General features: G+C 41.2%; 2 protein-coding genes across 2 annotated transcripts in view; one reads left to right on the forward strand and one right to left on the reverse strand.

Annotated features, from left to right (window-relative positions):
- Positions 1-17065, forward strand: part of LOC133413548 (uncharacterized) — a 142576-nt gene that overhangs the window by 36754 nt on the left and 88757 nt on the right. The gene's annotated exons all lie outside the window — the stretch shown is intronic.
- LOC133413536 (gastrula zinc finger protein XlCGF57.1-like) lies at positions 3243-15634 on the reverse strand. The gene is made up of 2 exons (XM_061698039.1): positions 15098-15634; positions 3243-5372 (listed from the first exon to the last, which is right to left on the reverse strand). Exons 1-2 carry the CDS (start codon positions 15222-15224, stop codon positions 3898-3900), a joined length of 1602 nt encoding a protein of 533 aa, XP_061554023.1. The 5' UTR covers positions 15225-15634; the 3' UTR covers positions 3243-3897.

Raw genomic sequence — 17065 nt, forward strand, 5'->3', positions numbered from 1 at the left:
TGTATATATATATATGCATATATATATATATATATGTATGTATATATATATATGCATATATATATATATATATATATATATGTATGGGTATATATATATATATATATATGTATGTGTGTGTATATATCTATATGTATGTATATATCTATATGTATGTATATATATATATATATATATATAATTATATAATTATATATATATATATATATATATATATATATATATATATATATATATATATAGATATATAACTGGTTGGACGACTGGTTAGAGCGTCAGTCTCACAGTTCTGAGGACCCGGGTTCAATCCCCGGCCCCGCCTGTGTGGAGTTTATATGTTCTCCCCGTGCCTGCGTGGGTTTTCTCCGGCACTCCGGTTTCCTCCCACATCCCAAAAACATGCATTAATTGGAGACTCTAAATTGCCCGTAGGTGTGAATGTGAGTGCGAATGGTTGTTTGTTTGTATGTGCCCTGCGATTGGCTGGCAACCAGTTCAGGGTGTACCCCGCCTCCTACCCGATGATAGCTGGGATAGGCTCCAGCACGCCCACGACCCTAGTGAGGAGAAGCGGCTCAGAAAATGGATGGATGGATGGATAGTTCCTGTCTTTAAACTCTTGGAGGACATCCATGAAGAGTTGTTCTCTGCTGGTTTTGTCCTTTTTTCACTTACCTATTGACATAACCACAAAATGAGTAACTGTAAATACAGTAATGTAAGTGTCCTACAAGTTATCGGGAAGGGCGAGAGACGCTGGACCAGGAGATGCTGAACAAGGATGCTACTGGATATGGAGCTCAAGATTATGATTATGTTTGGGGGGGGGGGGGGGGGGGGCGTTCGATGCCCATTCAGGTTGACCCCTCCAGGTGGGTGGTTACTGCTTGGGCACCCTACCCTTTCCATGCAACTGCACTCCGGCTTCTGTAGAACTTTAGCTTCTTGTAGTCCTGTTTTCATTTTTTTCAGCTTTTCACAGACTTGCTTTGCCGAATGGGAAAAGTTCAGCTAGGCCAGCTTGAAAGCAATACTTTGGTAGAGTTTGTTCTTCATTGCTGATTTGAAGTACCTCTGGATGTCTTCATCTGAGAAAATTACACAGAAGAGCCTGCACCTTGTCATCTGTGAACACAAATGCACAACTTGTAAATAATCCTCAGGGAACCGTCTGTGCTCTGGTAGATTTTTTATTTTTTTTTGGTAGAATCACAGGGGGAACTCAAACTACGAAGGTAGATAGCGAAGTTCCTGTAAAGGTCCCTGTGGCAGAAAAGGCCCTCTTGAGAGGGTGGGCTGTATTGACGAACGCTGATTGGTTGAGACACGTCTGTCATTGGAGTCACATCTTTGTTTACTTTCACATTCATAGAGCCGCCATTACTGGACGGATGCAGTGTTACAGCAAGGCTCGCAATAAGCAGATTCACATTGCAATTTGGAAGTCGAAATTTGCATTTTGCGCCTCTTAAAAAACAACCTGGAAAAGCAGAAAATAGAATCACAGATTTGCAAGTTTTTCCGCTGAGCCGTGTGTGGTGGAGTAGCAGCGGGCTGGAGAAACTCCGTGCTTGGCGGATAGCTTGTTGCCATTACCTGCTCACTGATTGAAATTTGGTCTCCACTTCTGCCACTGATGTCACACCCAAGACATAGGGTGTGTGTCGATTTTAGCAATGAAAAGGGGGCTTTCCAAATGCAATTAATTACTTACCAATTGCTCTAAAATGTACAATGCTCATTTAGGGGGGGGGGGAAGACAAAACATTCAAGCAACATGTTTTTCCTCATATTTTTGAGATTGTAGGGTGAAAGCTGCAGCTGGCTACTCGTGTGGACTTAATGGGTGGCAACAATGGGAAAATGAAATGCCAGTATTTTGAAGGTAGTAGCTCGTCAGCAACAGTGAGGAAAAAAAGAGAAAAGAACTATGAACTAGTTAATTTTTGCAACGGTGAACTGAACTTTGAACTAAACATAGTAATATTTACATTGTGCATAAAATAATCTTGTTGAAGAGGGTCTTCTGCTTGGTTTAGACTTTGAAGTTCCACCCGTGTCTTGTTTTGTGGAGCATGGGGAACAGGCAAATGATTGGTGAATATTTCTCACATCACTGTTATTTAAATACAGTACAATATTGATAGATAACATTTCTCTTTTGACATTTTCGGATGATGTGCTCCAAACATTTAAGAAGGGAACAGGATGCTGTGGAACACCTGAAACAGGTCCCATTGAGAAGAGGGAATACACGAGACCGGACTTGACTGAATTTTATCTTGTTGGTTAAAATATTTTTTTCTGATATGCTACTTTGTACTGCAGGCCTGTTGGCTTCATTAACTGTTTGGAAATAAATGTTTATTACAAATTGTGGACTGATCCTGTCACTGTATCTACTCCACATCCAGTTGTAGTTCAGTAACATTTGTAAAAAATTATCTCCTTTTTAAGAAATACTATAAATTAGTTCTGTCATTTATATACACAAAATTATTGAAAATGTTGACCAAATTAGTGGTCTTATGAAATGATGTCTTATGTATGATAATGCTGAATACAGCATTCAAAATACTTTGGAATAATTGTCTATCACTGTGAGAGCGCGCAAATACTGTCCCATTATTTTTGGTGCAACGTTTATATTTAGTGTTCTCACAGAAGCATGTTCTCAAGGCCATATTATAATGTAGATGTTGAAGCAAATGATTGGGATTACATTATTTTGAATGTTGTATGAAACATTTTCATTCATACGACATCTCATTCTTTTTTTGTGTAGGCCGTAATTACAAGTTGTCGATCAAATGTCAGTCAGGCCAGGTGGATGGATTTGGGACACATTTATCCATATACTCTAACTTGGTATTTAAGGCTAATTCTGGATGCCGCCGTTTGCTTTGCATGAAAATGAGGTTTCTCAGCCATTATTGTATGGAAGTGATTGGCTCTTTTGCCACTCAATGTAATGTGCATGCACAAAAATACGTCACGATGACGTTTCGCGAACGCTCTCATTCTACTATACCAGCGTCTGTCCTCCTACTTAAGCGTGACTACAGCACTTTTCCCACTTCCGACCACCATTAAGGCTACCCTCCAGTTACAAGCTGACAGTTGGTCCATTTTTAGCTTTGTAATGTGAGGCAAAATTTGAGTTACGAGCAAGGTTTAGATACCCCTCTGCTCGAGTGAAGTGAAAAACAAAATGGAGCAATTAAGGTATTGTATTGCCCTGGTATGTGGACAAGTAGAGTCACACTCGTGTTGCACCTTCGGCTGTTGATTTCTGTACATTCCTTTTATTATGTTTTAGGTTATACATACTGTACAACTGTGTTACAATTTCAGAAGAGTTGTATTTTCGTCATACCTCATCACATACACACTTTTCCATCTTACCCCAAAGAGCCAAAGTTTCTTCAGGTTCTATATCAGTCAATATTTGCTAATTTGATATGGACATGACAAAAACTTGGGAAAAAGACGCAGATTTCACTGCTTCAACACAAGTGCTAATTCTCAACATTTGGCCCCGGGAGGTCTTCAAGAAGGTACATAGAATATAATATCCAAAATATAAGGGAGATAGAATACAAAATCAGTGTCACAGTTTGTTTCAACATTAAATATCTATGCCTGTGGATACTCTCATTCATCCATGCCATATCCTTCTCAGGGCATTAAATCATTCACAACTGGATTGTTCTGGCTGTCTTACATGACATTCAGGACAGTTGTAAGTTCAAGGTTAGCGCTGTCATATCTTGCCTTTTTTTAAATGAACTGATGAAGCCCGCTCGGGTAAGAGGTGCATGAACTAATGAAACCTGCTGGAATGAAAGGCAAAAGTTGGAATCAATTCAATGCCCTGATATAGCTCCATTTTCATTTTCATTGATGACTTCTTTTGACACCAACACACTTGTGTCTCTTAACCTTACCCTTCTGATAGAATCTTTCACCACAATCTAAGCAGGCATAAGGTTTCTCTCCAGTGTGGGTTCTCGTGTGACTTGTTAAGGTACCCTTTTGAGCAAATTTTTGACCACAAACCAAGCACGAAAAAGGTTTCTCACCAGTGTGCGTTCTTGTGTGACTTGTTAAGGTTCCCTTCTGAGAGAACTTTTGCCCGCAAAATAAGCAGGAAAAAGGTTTTTCCCCAGTGTGTGTTCTTGTGTGAGTTCTTAAGGATGCCTTTTTAGAGAAACTCTGACCACAAACTGAGCAAGCAAATGGCTTCTCACCAGTGTGTGTTCTAGTGTGTGTTGTCAGCATGTGTCTACGAGAGAATCTTTGGCCACAAACTGAGCAGGCAAAAGGCTTTTCTCCAGTGTGTGTTCTAGAGTGTGTTGTCAAAGCATGTTTACGAGAGAATCTTTGTCCACATACTGAGCAGACAAAGGGTTTCTCTCCAGTGTGCGTTCCTGTGTGACTTCTCAAGTTCCCCTTATGAGAGAATCTTTGACCGCAAACTGAGCACGCAAAAGGTTTCTCTCCAGTATGTGTTTTTGTGTGTTTAGTCAAAGTTCCATTATCAGAGAATCTTTGACCACATACTGAGCAGACAAAAGGTTTCTCTCCAGTGTGTGTTCTTGAGTGACGTATTAAGTAATCCTTATGAGAGAATCTTTGGCCACAAAATGAGCAGGCATAAGGTTTCTCCCCAGTGTGTGTTCTTGTGTGAAATATTAACGGTCCCTTCTGAGTGAATCTCTTACCACAAACTGAGCAGACAAACGGTTTTTCTCCAGTGTGTGTTCTTGTGTGTCTCCTTAGGTTTCCCTTTTCAGAGAATCTTTGACCACAAACTGAACAGGCAAAAGGTTTCTCCCCAGTGTGGCTAATCATATGACTTTTCAAACGGCTCTTATACCCAAAGGTTTTTCCACACTGAGAACATTTCCATCGTTTGTTGTCTGTGTGACCTCTCTTATGACTTTCAGACTGGTCGTCTTCATCATCATCATCATCTTCACCACCACCATCATCATCATCATCATCCTCATCATCATCAGTGTCAGGAGAGTGTGATGTGTCATCACCATCTGATAGTGGAGCTATGAGGCCATCTGCTGCTTGTGATCCTTCACAGTGGTCATAAACTTCTGTTGTCATGTGTTGACTTGAGCGGCTGCTGCTCGAAGCCTCCGCCCCTCTGCTCTCCTCGCTTTCACCTTCATCTTGATCTTCACTAATCAAAGGGACACTAGTCACTAGAACAGTGATGATATCCTCCTCCTCTTCTTCCTCTTTAATGTGCAGGAACTCTTCCTCCTCTTCTTTGATGTGGGGGGGCTCCAGCTCTTCATCATCTTGAATGTGAGGGGACTCTGGCTCCTGTTGCTCCAGATGATCTTCATTTATGTCTGCAAGGAACAAGAAGACAAATACATATGGGCCAAATCTCATTTGTTTATTTGCAACCTCTTCTGGCCCAACAGAGATCCCATCGAGGAGACAATGAGAATAACAGGAACTACATACAAAGAGGGTAAAATGTTTGGAACAATGAGGCGTCCGTGCCTCGATGTGGTCAAGAGTCCGACGATAACGGTGGCCGGGGTCCACTACACCGCTGTGTAGGGCCACCAACTACGTATAGGACACTGGCACGCTCGGGTCAGTACAAATTTAGAAGTTATTGAAAATCTTTGCCCACCGCAAATGGCCCAAAACTACATTTTCAGTGTCGGTCTGAAAATGTTTTTATCACCGAAACATCCCGTTCAAGACAGGATGTTGTGATGACATAAGGACAAACTGCGACCAGCACCGCCTGACTGGATAAACGGGCACACATTCGGGTTAGTCTCAAGGTGATAGCCAAAGCTAACGACACTAGCCTCATACAGAAGCTCGTATTTTGCACCCTGTAGAATGTTAATCTTCCCTCCCTGTGCGTGATTACCCTCAATTTATATTTAAATACAAGACACACATTTTAGAAATCTCCAGATTAATGCTAACAGTCAATGGAAAATCCTATTGATGGGCTAGCTAGTATTAGCATTTGGTCATGGGAGTGATTTACCTTCAAAATAATGAATATTCACACAAACACCATAATAACACATACAGACAGGTAATATAACAATACTCACGGGCAAATATTCTTCGGAATCTGTGAAAAACAAGTTTATTAATTTCTAATAATAATAATGATCGTAATAATCTGCATAATACATTTTATTTAAAGGCACCTTTCAGGACACTCAAGGTCACCCTACAGGACAGTCAAAATCAAAACAGTAATGTACAATTAAAAATGAACAGTAAAATATATGAAATTGCAAGAGAATAACTAAGAACAACAATCAGTGAATAGGCCTGTTTTAAAAGGAGAGTTTTCAAGTGAGTTTTAAAAATGGATAAAGACCCATGTTCATAATGTCAGGAGGGAGGGAGTTCCAAAGCCCAGGAGCCGAAGGCTCTGGACCCCATGGTGGACAGACGGGCTGGAGGATTGATGAGGGTGATGGAGGAAGGTTATGGACGGCCTTGAATGTATAGAGAAGAATTTTATAGTCAATGCGCTGTTTGTTTGGGAGCCAGTGGAGTTGCTGGACAACTGGTGAGATATGATTGGTGGACAGTGTTCTGGTGATGACGTGGGCGGCAGCGTTCTCAACCAGTTGGAGTTCATGGATGAGTTTATGGGGGGGGGCGTTAACAGTGACTGGACCAAGATGGCGGCACTGTTCGTGTTGAGTGATGGAGGGAGGCGGTTGACTATTGCAGAGATGGAAATATGCAGACCTGATAATGCTATGTTATATGAGTTTGGAACGACAAAGTGATCTCCAAGATGACACCCATACTCTTAACATAAGGGGAGGGGGGAAACAGATGTGTTAACTTGTCAATGGTGAGGGTGAAGCTGGGATGTTTAGCGAGGATGGATTTGCCGCTCCTGGAGCCGTCACCTTATCGTGGTGGAGGGGTTTGTGTGTCCCAATGATCCTAGGATCTAAGTTGTCTGGGGCTGCACGCCCCTGTTAGGATCACCCATGGCAAACAGGTCCTAGGTGAGGGACCAGGCAAATCACGGCAAAAAGACCCTTATGATGAATATTATAAATGGATTTAGGTTTCCCTTGCCCGGACCCTCTGGAGCCAGGCTAAGAGGTGGGGCTCGAAGGAGAGCGACTGGTGGCCGGGCCTGCATTGCCCGAAAAGGTAACGTGGGTCCCCTTTCCCATGGGCTCACCTATGGGAGGGGTCATAGGTGTCGGGTGCAGTATGAGCTGGACAGGTGCCGAAGGCAGGGACCTTTGTGATCCCATCCTCGGCTACAGAAGCTGGCTCTAGGGACGTGGAATGTCATCTCTCTGCCAGGGAAGGAGCCCGTGCTGCTGTGTGCAGTTGAGAAGTTCCGACTGGATACAGTCGGGCTCGCCGCCACAAACGGCTTGGGCTCTGGTACCAGTCCTCTTGAGAGGGGTCTCTTCCACTCTGGAGTTGTCCGTGGTGAGAAGCGCAGAGCAGGTGTATGTATACTAATTGCCACCCGATTTGGCGCCTGTACATTGAGGTTCAGCCCGGTGGACGACAGGGTCGCCGCATTCCTCAACTTTCTCAGTCTTTTTTGCCACCTGTCCCAGCTTTTTTGGAACGCGTTTCATCCATAAACTTTCAAGTTAATAATGATTTGCTAAAAACAATCAAGTTTATCAGTTTGAACATAAATGTTTTGTAGTGTATTCAATTAAATATAGGTTGAACATGTATTCATTGTATTCTGTTTTTGTTTAACACAACGTCCTAACTTCATTGGAATTGGGGTTGTACATACCCTGGCAGAATTTGCGAAAGTTGAATTTGCGATTTTTTTTTTTTTAAATAAATATGTGACTGATGACTGAACAAGGACCATATGATTATTTTCTTTATGGTTATGTTTTATGTAATGATTGTGCTTTTATGAAATGTGAGCACAACTGTGTAATGTACTCTCATTTACCAAATAAAAGTAGGGCTGAATGTCAAAATTACAAGTAAATAAAGAGAGAAAGTTATATGTGTTCTAATAAAGTGCTTAACTTTAGAAAAATAAAAACGTCTTCTGTTTGGTATCTTGACAAAACATTAAACTGTCAAACTATTTTACATGTTATAAAGCCTGTAATGCTCTGCTGCTTAAAATAGAAGCGCCCTGTATGTCTCGAATCATAACCACTCTTTTCTGGCTGTGGTGTGGGTCCGTATGGGACTGCTTCTGGGTCAGGACCCTTATGGAGCCTTATGGCCTACATTGTAGGCTATATTGACCGCCCAAGTAGTTTTGGTGACAAAGAAGAATATTAAAACAAATATATTACTGTCCCCTTTGGCAAGATCTTTGTACCTTTGGATTATATTGTCACTTTGTAACCAATAAAATGTCAGAAAAAAATTGATAAAACCGATCCCCCCTCTTGATCTGCTGAAAATCATGTGATCGATCCCGATTTTTCATCACATGATCAGACATCCCTCGCACCCATGAGTAGCCAGTTCTAAAAATAGATTACCAATGATGGGACATTGTAATTTTCTCGGAATGTTGTAGAAGTGATCCTTTGAAAATGTAAACACTGGCAGAGATTTATGGAAATAAAGTGCTGTATATTGATTTTTTAAAATCCGTCTTCTAATTATCGTGAGAAATCATTAACATGATCAGTGTCTTCGCATAACTAAATATCATTAATAGACCTATGAATTTGTGAGTTAAAAAAAAAAACAAGCGCCGAATCAGAATTTTCACATTCGAATGAAAACGAGTCAATGTACTTTTTTTATTCTGATAAGCGCTGCTATGCTTCTGTTTACTTCCGCCGCCATTTTGACTTACTGCACAACACTTCTGCACATTATGGCGTCACCAAGAGCTCCATAAAGTTTGTTAAAAAAATTATAATAAGACAACACTTCTCCACTGAAGGAGGCTTAGTCACAAATACCATAGATGTGTCACCCAAATAAAAGGAGACGTCGCTGGAGGAGGGGGCGGGGGGGGCATGGCATAGCGGCAGATTTAAGAGACAGAGAGGTACACCGACCGTCTTCAAAAAGGTAACTTGTATGATATCACATTAGCATCATACTGCTTTCCTGAAATAACATCTAATCCCCTCCGATAACTTTCCAAAGACTTATTTTCCATCATTTGTCACTGTTAAGCTCTCTTTGTGGTTACAACGTGAAGACTTCACACATCCAGTATGACGCTGATGGTGACCAGTACTCGGATGTAGTCACATTACAGTAAACATCTACCGTATTTTCATGACCATAGGGCGCACTGTATTAAGAGGCAAAGTCTCAGTTACGGGGTCTATTTCTGTATTTAACACATACATAAGGCGCACCGTATTATTGAGCACAGGCATCGTAAAACATACGATCCAAACCAATTGAGCATCTCTGGAAAGACCTGAAAATGGCTGCCCACCAATGTTCACCATCCAACCGGAGAGAACTGGAGAGGATCTTCAAGGAGGAATGGCAGAGGATCCTCAAATCCAGGTGTGAAAAACGTGTCGCATCATTCCCAAACAGACTCATGGCTATCCATCCATCCATCCATTTTCTGAGCCCCTTCTCCTCACTAGGGTCGCGGGCGTGCTGGAGCCTATCCCAGCTGTCATCGGGCAGGAGGCGGGGTACACCCTGAACTGGTTGCCAGCCAATCGCAGGGCAAATACAAACAAACAACCATCCGCACTCACATTCACACCTACGGGCAATTTAGAGTCTCCAATTCATGCATGTTTTTGGGATGTGGGAGGAAACCGGAGTGCCCGGAGAAAACCTACGCAGGCACGGGAAGAACATGCAAACTCCACACAGGCCGGGCCGGGGATTGAACGCGAGTCCTCAGAACTGTGAGGGTGACGCTCTAACCAGTCGTCCACCGTGCCGCCACTCATGGCTAGATGAGCTCAAAAGTATGTTTCTACTAAATACTGAGCAAAGGGTCTGAATACTTACTGCTGTGTGATATTTCACTTTTTCTTTTCTTAATAAATCAGGAAAAAATTAAATAATTATTTTTTTTCTTTCAATGTGGGGTGCTGTGTGTACATTGAGAAAAAAAAGGAACTTAAATGATTGTAGCGAATGGCTGCAATATAAGAAAGTGAAACATTTAAGGGGGTCTCAATACGTTCCGTACCCACTGTTTGTCATGTTTGAGCATTAACACAATATGTGCAATACATGTATTTGCCCACTGCCAAAACAAAACCGAAAAAAACCCCAAAAACTGTAATTAACCAAAATAGCCATAATTTTTTCATTTTCGACTACTTTCAGTTAATGCCTCCCGCCCCATTTGACAATGGGGAAATAAATGTGCCTGGAACAAACCTAGCTTTTCTATTTATGTTGTACCATATATAACTTTATTTCAATAGTACAAGTAAATGCTCGTCTTTTCATTTAGACCTACCTATTTTAAATTTTTTGTCCATTGTTGCCCCCAGAGAAAGCAAGGCAATCATCTGGAGAGATACAAAAATCGCACTATATGTATTTTATTATTGGGTTGACAAATGTAAATTTACTTTTGACTTTTACTTAAGTACTTTTACTGTAAGGGAGTGACTTCAGTGCATTTACTTTGACCAGAGTTGGTCTTTTACTCAAGTACTGAATACCAGTACTTTGCTATCGCAGTATTTTTAAAGTAACCCCCCCCCCCCCAATGCTGTTTATAGCATAGACACATAAATATATGTGCAAAGTTAAAAAAAAAAGCTCAGACTGATTTAAAAGGGATATATAGAAACAAACTATCATGAAAATAAAGTGCATACTTTATAATTCCTTTTTCCACATTGGCAATGAAATGAATTCTGTCTTCACTTCTGCCTCTGACGTCACACCAAGACATGGGGCGTGTTGATTTTGGTGATAAAAAATGAGTTCCAAAGGCAATTAGTTATTTGCCAATTTCTCCAAAGTGGATTGATATTTTTGGAAATGACTTGGTCTTGTTTTCCTGAGCAAAAAATACATAAAATCAAGTTGCGAGTGAAATATGGACCATTAAGACCCAATTCCTCCTTTAAATACAGTAAAGAATAATGTGTACTTTATTACATCCCACCACTGCAATCATATTTTCTGACTGAAGACTTATTTTACTTGGCACAACCAAATGTTTCACAAACCACCCAACAAGAGGCAAAAAGGACAAAAATCTTGCTCGCATTTTTCCAAACAAGCCATACAAATTGAGAAGAACTCTTACAATTAAAACCTGAAATCCACACCTTTTTTGTGTTAAATAAAAAGGCATTCCCCCCCCCCCCCCCCAAGCCACTACAAGAGGAGAGGACACATTGCTAATTAAGCCTCAGCTCCTCTAACATCTTGCTGTATTTTTCAATATTTGACTTTTTTATATTTAGTGTCGACCTTCTACATTCCCGTGCTGACCCAGTCAGTGGCGCACCACAGATGACGGCATGGAAATGACGTATTTTCCCGAGCAATGGGTGTAGAGCAGTTGTAAAAAGCTCACTAAACATTATTTTATCATTCTGTGGCACAACATAATCATACAATAATTACTGTGTAAATGAAAACAATTAAAACTAAAATAATTGCCTCAACTCAAATCAGTCTTTCCGAGCCCTTAGCTGCCCAACAAGGTGTCTCATGTAAAATACACAAAGCACAAACGTTAGCAATAATTGGGAATGACTTACTCTGTCTGCATTTTACTGCCTGGGCTATTTCTGTCTGATAGCTTCATCACCAACGCAGACAGAATTTGATGTCAAAAGGAAACAATAACTGGCAGTAGCGATGTCCACACTTTCTAGGAGCATCAATAAAGCATTATGCTGTGTTCGAAATCATTCACTCACTCACTACTCCCCATGTAGGGTTCATTCATAACAGCTTTCGGACACTACACGGCGCTCTGTCACAGCTGTTGCACAATAACAAAGTAGGCTGTTGCGGTTGGGGGGAAAAAACAAAAAGATTAATGCACATTATTAAAATGAGAGGATTTTGCAAACAAATATGAATCATGTTTTTCCTTCTTTGTTGAAGTTACTTACAGTCCCCTCCAAAGGTATTGGAATGGCAAGGTCAATTCCTTTGACCTTGCCATCAGATCATCAGATCAAAAGATGAATATGAAACAAAAGTTCAGAAGTCAAGCTTTGATTTCATGATATTTACATTTAGATGTGTTAAAAAAAAAAATACAAAAAAATCAGACCAGAGCACCTTCTGTTTGAAGCTACCCACTTTTCAAGTGAGCAAAAGTATTGGAACATACATTATTAAATTAACTTAAAGTAAATAACATTGGATATTTGGTGGCATAACCCTTACTCGCAATTTACTGCATCAAGCCTGCAACCCAATGACTGCACCAGACTATTGCATTCTTCATTTGAAATGCTTTTCCAGTCCTTTACTGCAGCCCCTTTCAGTTCTTGTTTGTTTTTGGGGATCTCTCCCTTCAGTCTCCTCTTCAGGGGGTAAAATGCATGCTCTATTGTGTTAAGGTCCAGTGATTAACTTGACCAGTCTGAAGGCTTCTTTATACTCGCGCGGACGGCGACCGCGCTGACGTCACTGCGGCTGTCCCACACGTACTTTGCCTTTATACTCGAGCGCAACCCACGCGCGCAGTTTTGAAAATGTACTGCAGTGCAATGTGGGCGTTGTCGGCCGCACGACCACGGGAGTATAGAGGCCTTAAAACTTTCAACCCCCCCCTCCCCGATGAAGTCATTTGTTGTGTTGGAAGTGTGTTTTGGGTCATTGTCTTGTTGCATGATGAAGCTTCTCCCCATTAGTTTGGATGCATTTTTCTATAACATGCATTGCCTACGTCATATTGAAGAGACGACTCTGTTCTTTTGTTGTAATGTCGAATTGGAGCTTAAGGGTGCGCCAAAAGTCTATATGCCCACAACCCTTGCAGACCGAAATCCGCTATATGCAGAACGTCACGTGACCAACGTGGAACACGGAAAAGCTGACTTCATGTGTATGCTTTGCTAACGATCAAAACTAGGATTGATTACATGATTGTTTGAAGCCGAACCTCCAAAAATGTTGTTTTCTTTATGGCTGTATTTTCAGACAAAAGCAAAATACATGTACAGTGGTGCCTTGAGATACCAGTGTAATTTGTTCCGTGTCTATGCTCTTAACTAAAAACACTCATCTCAAATTTTCTTTCTCCATTGAAATTAATCAAAATGCCATTAATCCATTCCAACCTCCCTGTCACCCCAGAACAGCTTTTTGTCAATAAGGAAAGTAGCACTTTTTAATATTGTATTTTATAAAAACACAGAATAACAAAATAATTAAACAGAATGTAAATCATTAAACATCACCGATGGTGTAGTGATACACTCGCCTGACTTTGGTGCGGGTAGCATGGGTTCAGTTCCCACTCAGTGACGGTGTGCATGTGAGTGCAAATGGTTGTCTGTGTCTACATGTGCCCTGCGACTGACTGGCGACCAGTTGAGGGTGTAGTCCGCCTTTCGCCCGAAGTCAGCTGGGATAGGCTCCAGCGCCCCGCGACACTAACCAGGATAAGCGGTGTTGAACATGGATGAATAGATAAAGCATCAAACAGTTTGTGCCACATGATCTCATGTCTCAATTATCAGTGTGCTGTGTCTACTGGTGTCCCCGCCTTGGCTAACGGGAGGAACTACTGTATAGTACAGTCATGCAGACAAACGAAGAAGAATAAACTTCTTCTTCTGCTGCTCTATTGCTCAGTAAGTTGCTGTAATAGTTTTGTCGAAGATGAAGAAAATATGCCAGTGAGTAATGTTATATTATCTGTTTAGTATATTTAGTATACTGACATTTGAACCGTGTGCGTTCAAATGTCAGTTTCTTAAAGGTGCCGTATTTTGCCAACTTTTTCTAGGATTTGGGATGTAATATTATCGCTATGGTACCTCAGTAGACATGAAATATAAATTAAAATCATCCACGCACTCCTGAGTTCCACACATGTTTCTGCCGAGAGGTCTGAAAGGAGGTCATTCGAATTTCTTGAGCTTATTCCCTTTCCGCTCACGAGCCAGCGCTGTCAACATAACAAACGGGCTCGCACAAGTGGGTCTTCTACATTGAAGCAACCAATCAGAAGAAAGGTGATGGTCTTAGCAAAATATGGTCAAAACGGCTACAAAACTGGGTCAAACAGAAGTAGCTGTCAGATGGGCCTTTTCTGGACATTTGTATGACAATACCAATGTGGGTTGGTTTTTTTTTTAATGAAATTGACAGTTTTATACCAAGTCCATGTTAAAAGAGTCACTCGATGGAGGTCTAAATAGCCAAAATACGGGACCTTTAAAGGGTTCTAAAACCGTGACTGTCGATGGTGACTCTTAACATATCAATGACGTTTTCTATTCATTTGATTGTTGTTTGTTAGCATTAAGATAGCGGACTTTCCTTATGCAAAGCTGTCGTTGTTTTACATACACAACATGTAATTCTGTTTATTTTTTGCTAAGTTTGACCATAAACTTCAACTGGAAGTCATTGAAACCTCTATTTTTGGATTAAATGTTCACCGTTTGTTAAAGAGGGGCTTTTTGTGAGGCGAGTTGAAATGAGTTTACTGCCACCGTAGAGCATTCCTTCCTCAAGTTTTTGCTCACAAGTCAAAGCAGAAATTCGGCCGAATGACGGCTCGTATCTCGAAAACCTGTAAATCGGGTCACTCCTATCTCAAGGGACGACTGTAAATTTTATTATACAAATACGATATCACGCATGTCAACATGAAAGAAGCCCAAATACCGTCTGTTGTCATCCCTGGTGGCTATGTGGTAACACCTTGTGTTTAAAAAAATACATTGTCGACGTTTGAAGTTCCTACGGGTGTTTTGAAACGGTCCATTTCGCCATTCTCCCGAGCTAGGCGGAAGTGCTTTTACCTGGTTTGCCAAATGCGGAAGTAGTGTGTGCATACACGGCCCTGCGTACATAATAACATATTAAACGTAACGTCACACGGTGCCCGTCAAGAAACACGGGAATATTATTAAAATTAGAATGCATTTCCAAAACAGTCAGTGAGAGTAAGAATTGACCAAACCTGCAGTGTGTAACCCGACTGGTGGCTGAAGCTTGCAAACAGTGTCCAGTAGTTGACATTGTGGACCGTTCTCATCTTTCGGTCCACAAAGTTCCTCCTCGTACTCTGCTGTCCTTCTTGCAGACATTTTCACGCGACAATCACAACACTTTCCGCTCAACCTTGAGCCCCGCTAAGCAACGTATTGATCGCAATACCGTCTCTTTGTTAGCAAGCTAAGCTAGGCTAAACCAGGCCACGAAGCTTCGAAGTGCACCGAGAAGGGTTTAACCGGACACGAAGTTTGAATAAATTGTGTTTTAGTCCAGGGAAATAGTGATGGACGTACTGCGTCGAGGACTCTGTACGTTCTGTGCTGATTCAGAAAGATTTAGTGAAGCCCGTCGAGGCAAAAGTGGTTGTGACGTAAACAAAGAACGTGTGCAACGGAAAAATCTACGGCCCTGTTCGGATTCTCGTTTTTGTTTCGGAACTTTTCTTTCCTATCCTATCCGAGCGAGATGAACCGGAAGTACTTGGAGGATATGTCGTTTGGATTTTCAAAAATGTTAAGTAAAAGTACCTCGGTGCCACCGTTAGCATTGTTAGTCCTGAGCAACCGTCAAGATAGGAAAGGAATCCTTTAGTACAGCAGCAATATTTAAAGCAACAGCCCACCGACGAGGTTTACAGACTACACGAAGGCGCTTGACTGTAACGTTGGAGACTTTAAAAATAATTATGTACAACTTTTATCTTAAAGAAATAGCACATTAGTCTTTATAAACAAACGTGCATCAAGAATAGTCTTAGTTAACAATAGTAATGTGAACATAAAATTTGCCTCAATAATTACGATGAAGGCGGCACGGTGGTCGACTGGTTAGAGCGTCAGCCTCACAGTTCTGAGGACCCGGGTTCAATCCCCGGTCCCGCCTGTGTGGAGTTTGCATGTTCTCCCCGTGCCTGCGTGGGTTTTCTCCGGGCACTCCGGTTTCCTCCCACATCCCAAAAACATGCACTTATTGGAGACTCTAAACTGCCCGTAGGTGTGCATGTAAGTGCGAATGGTTGTCTGTTTGTATGTGCCCTGCGATTGGCTGGCAACCAGTTCAGGGTGTACCCCGCCTCCTGCCCGATGACAGCTGGGATAGGCTCCAGCACGCCCGCGACCCGAGTGAGGAGAAGCGGCTCAGAAAATGGATGGATGGATGGATAGAAAAAAACAGCTGAAAATAAATAGTATCAAACAGAAACATCTGCAAGGGACTTCCAGTGAGAGACAAAAAGGACAGAAAAACAACAAGCTTGACTCCTTTATTTCTTTTATATTTATTCAGAAAACAGAACTTACAAGCACGAATGCCAGGGGATGACATACAATAAGGGGCAAAAAGGCAGATGATTGTATTACAAAAATACATTATAAAGAGCACATAGATTAAAAAAAAAGATGTAAGGGCTTTCGCAAGACACATCTTCATTTTATTCAGTAAATAGTATGCAGGTAAGTTCGAGACCAAGTCCTTCAAATGCAACGTTCCTAACTCCTCGCGTCCCAAAACATTGAACGTGACCCAGAAATTGCTGTCACCTCGCCATATTATGGAGCGTCTCAAGTGTCTTTTTTTAACGTTTTATTTAGTAACACAAAACATACAACTTCAATCCCCAGGGGGTGAAATACAAATACAGGAAAATATTCAGAGTTGTATTACAAAACTAAATTATATAGAGCACATAACTCCAAAGTTTTATGAGCGTTCACATTCGTGGAGTGTCTAATGAATCTAATATATTGCTTGACTTCATTTTAAAAAATCAGACATGCAAACAGCAAAGTCATGAAAAAGGTGACCAAAATAAAAAAATTGTAGAGGGGTCAGGGGGAATCCCCCGGGCCCCCTGCAGATAATCTTTTATGATTTTTAAATAAATTAAGCAATATGGAAGACTCTGAAGAGTACAATAAGGCAAAGTAAACACATT

This window comes from Phycodurus eques, chromosome 15 (genome assembly GCF_024500275.1).
Source record: "Phycodurus eques isolate BA_2022a chromosome 15, UOR_Pequ_1.1, whole genome shotgun sequence".
Classification (NCBI taxonomy): Eukaryota; Metazoa; Chordata; class Actinopteri; order Syngnathiformes; family Syngnathidae; genus Phycodurus; species Phycodurus eques.

Excerpts from the sequence above, each read along its gene's own strand:
- LOC133413536 (XM_061698039.1), bottom strand. The coding sequence starts at position 15,224 with ATGTCTGCAAGAAGGACAGCAGAGTACGAGGAGGAACTTTGTGGACCG. Across the intron at positions 5,373-15,097 it reads AGTCGGGTTACACACTGCAG|ACATAAATGAAGATCATCTG; the intron begins GTTTGGTCAATT and ends TGTTCCTTGCAG.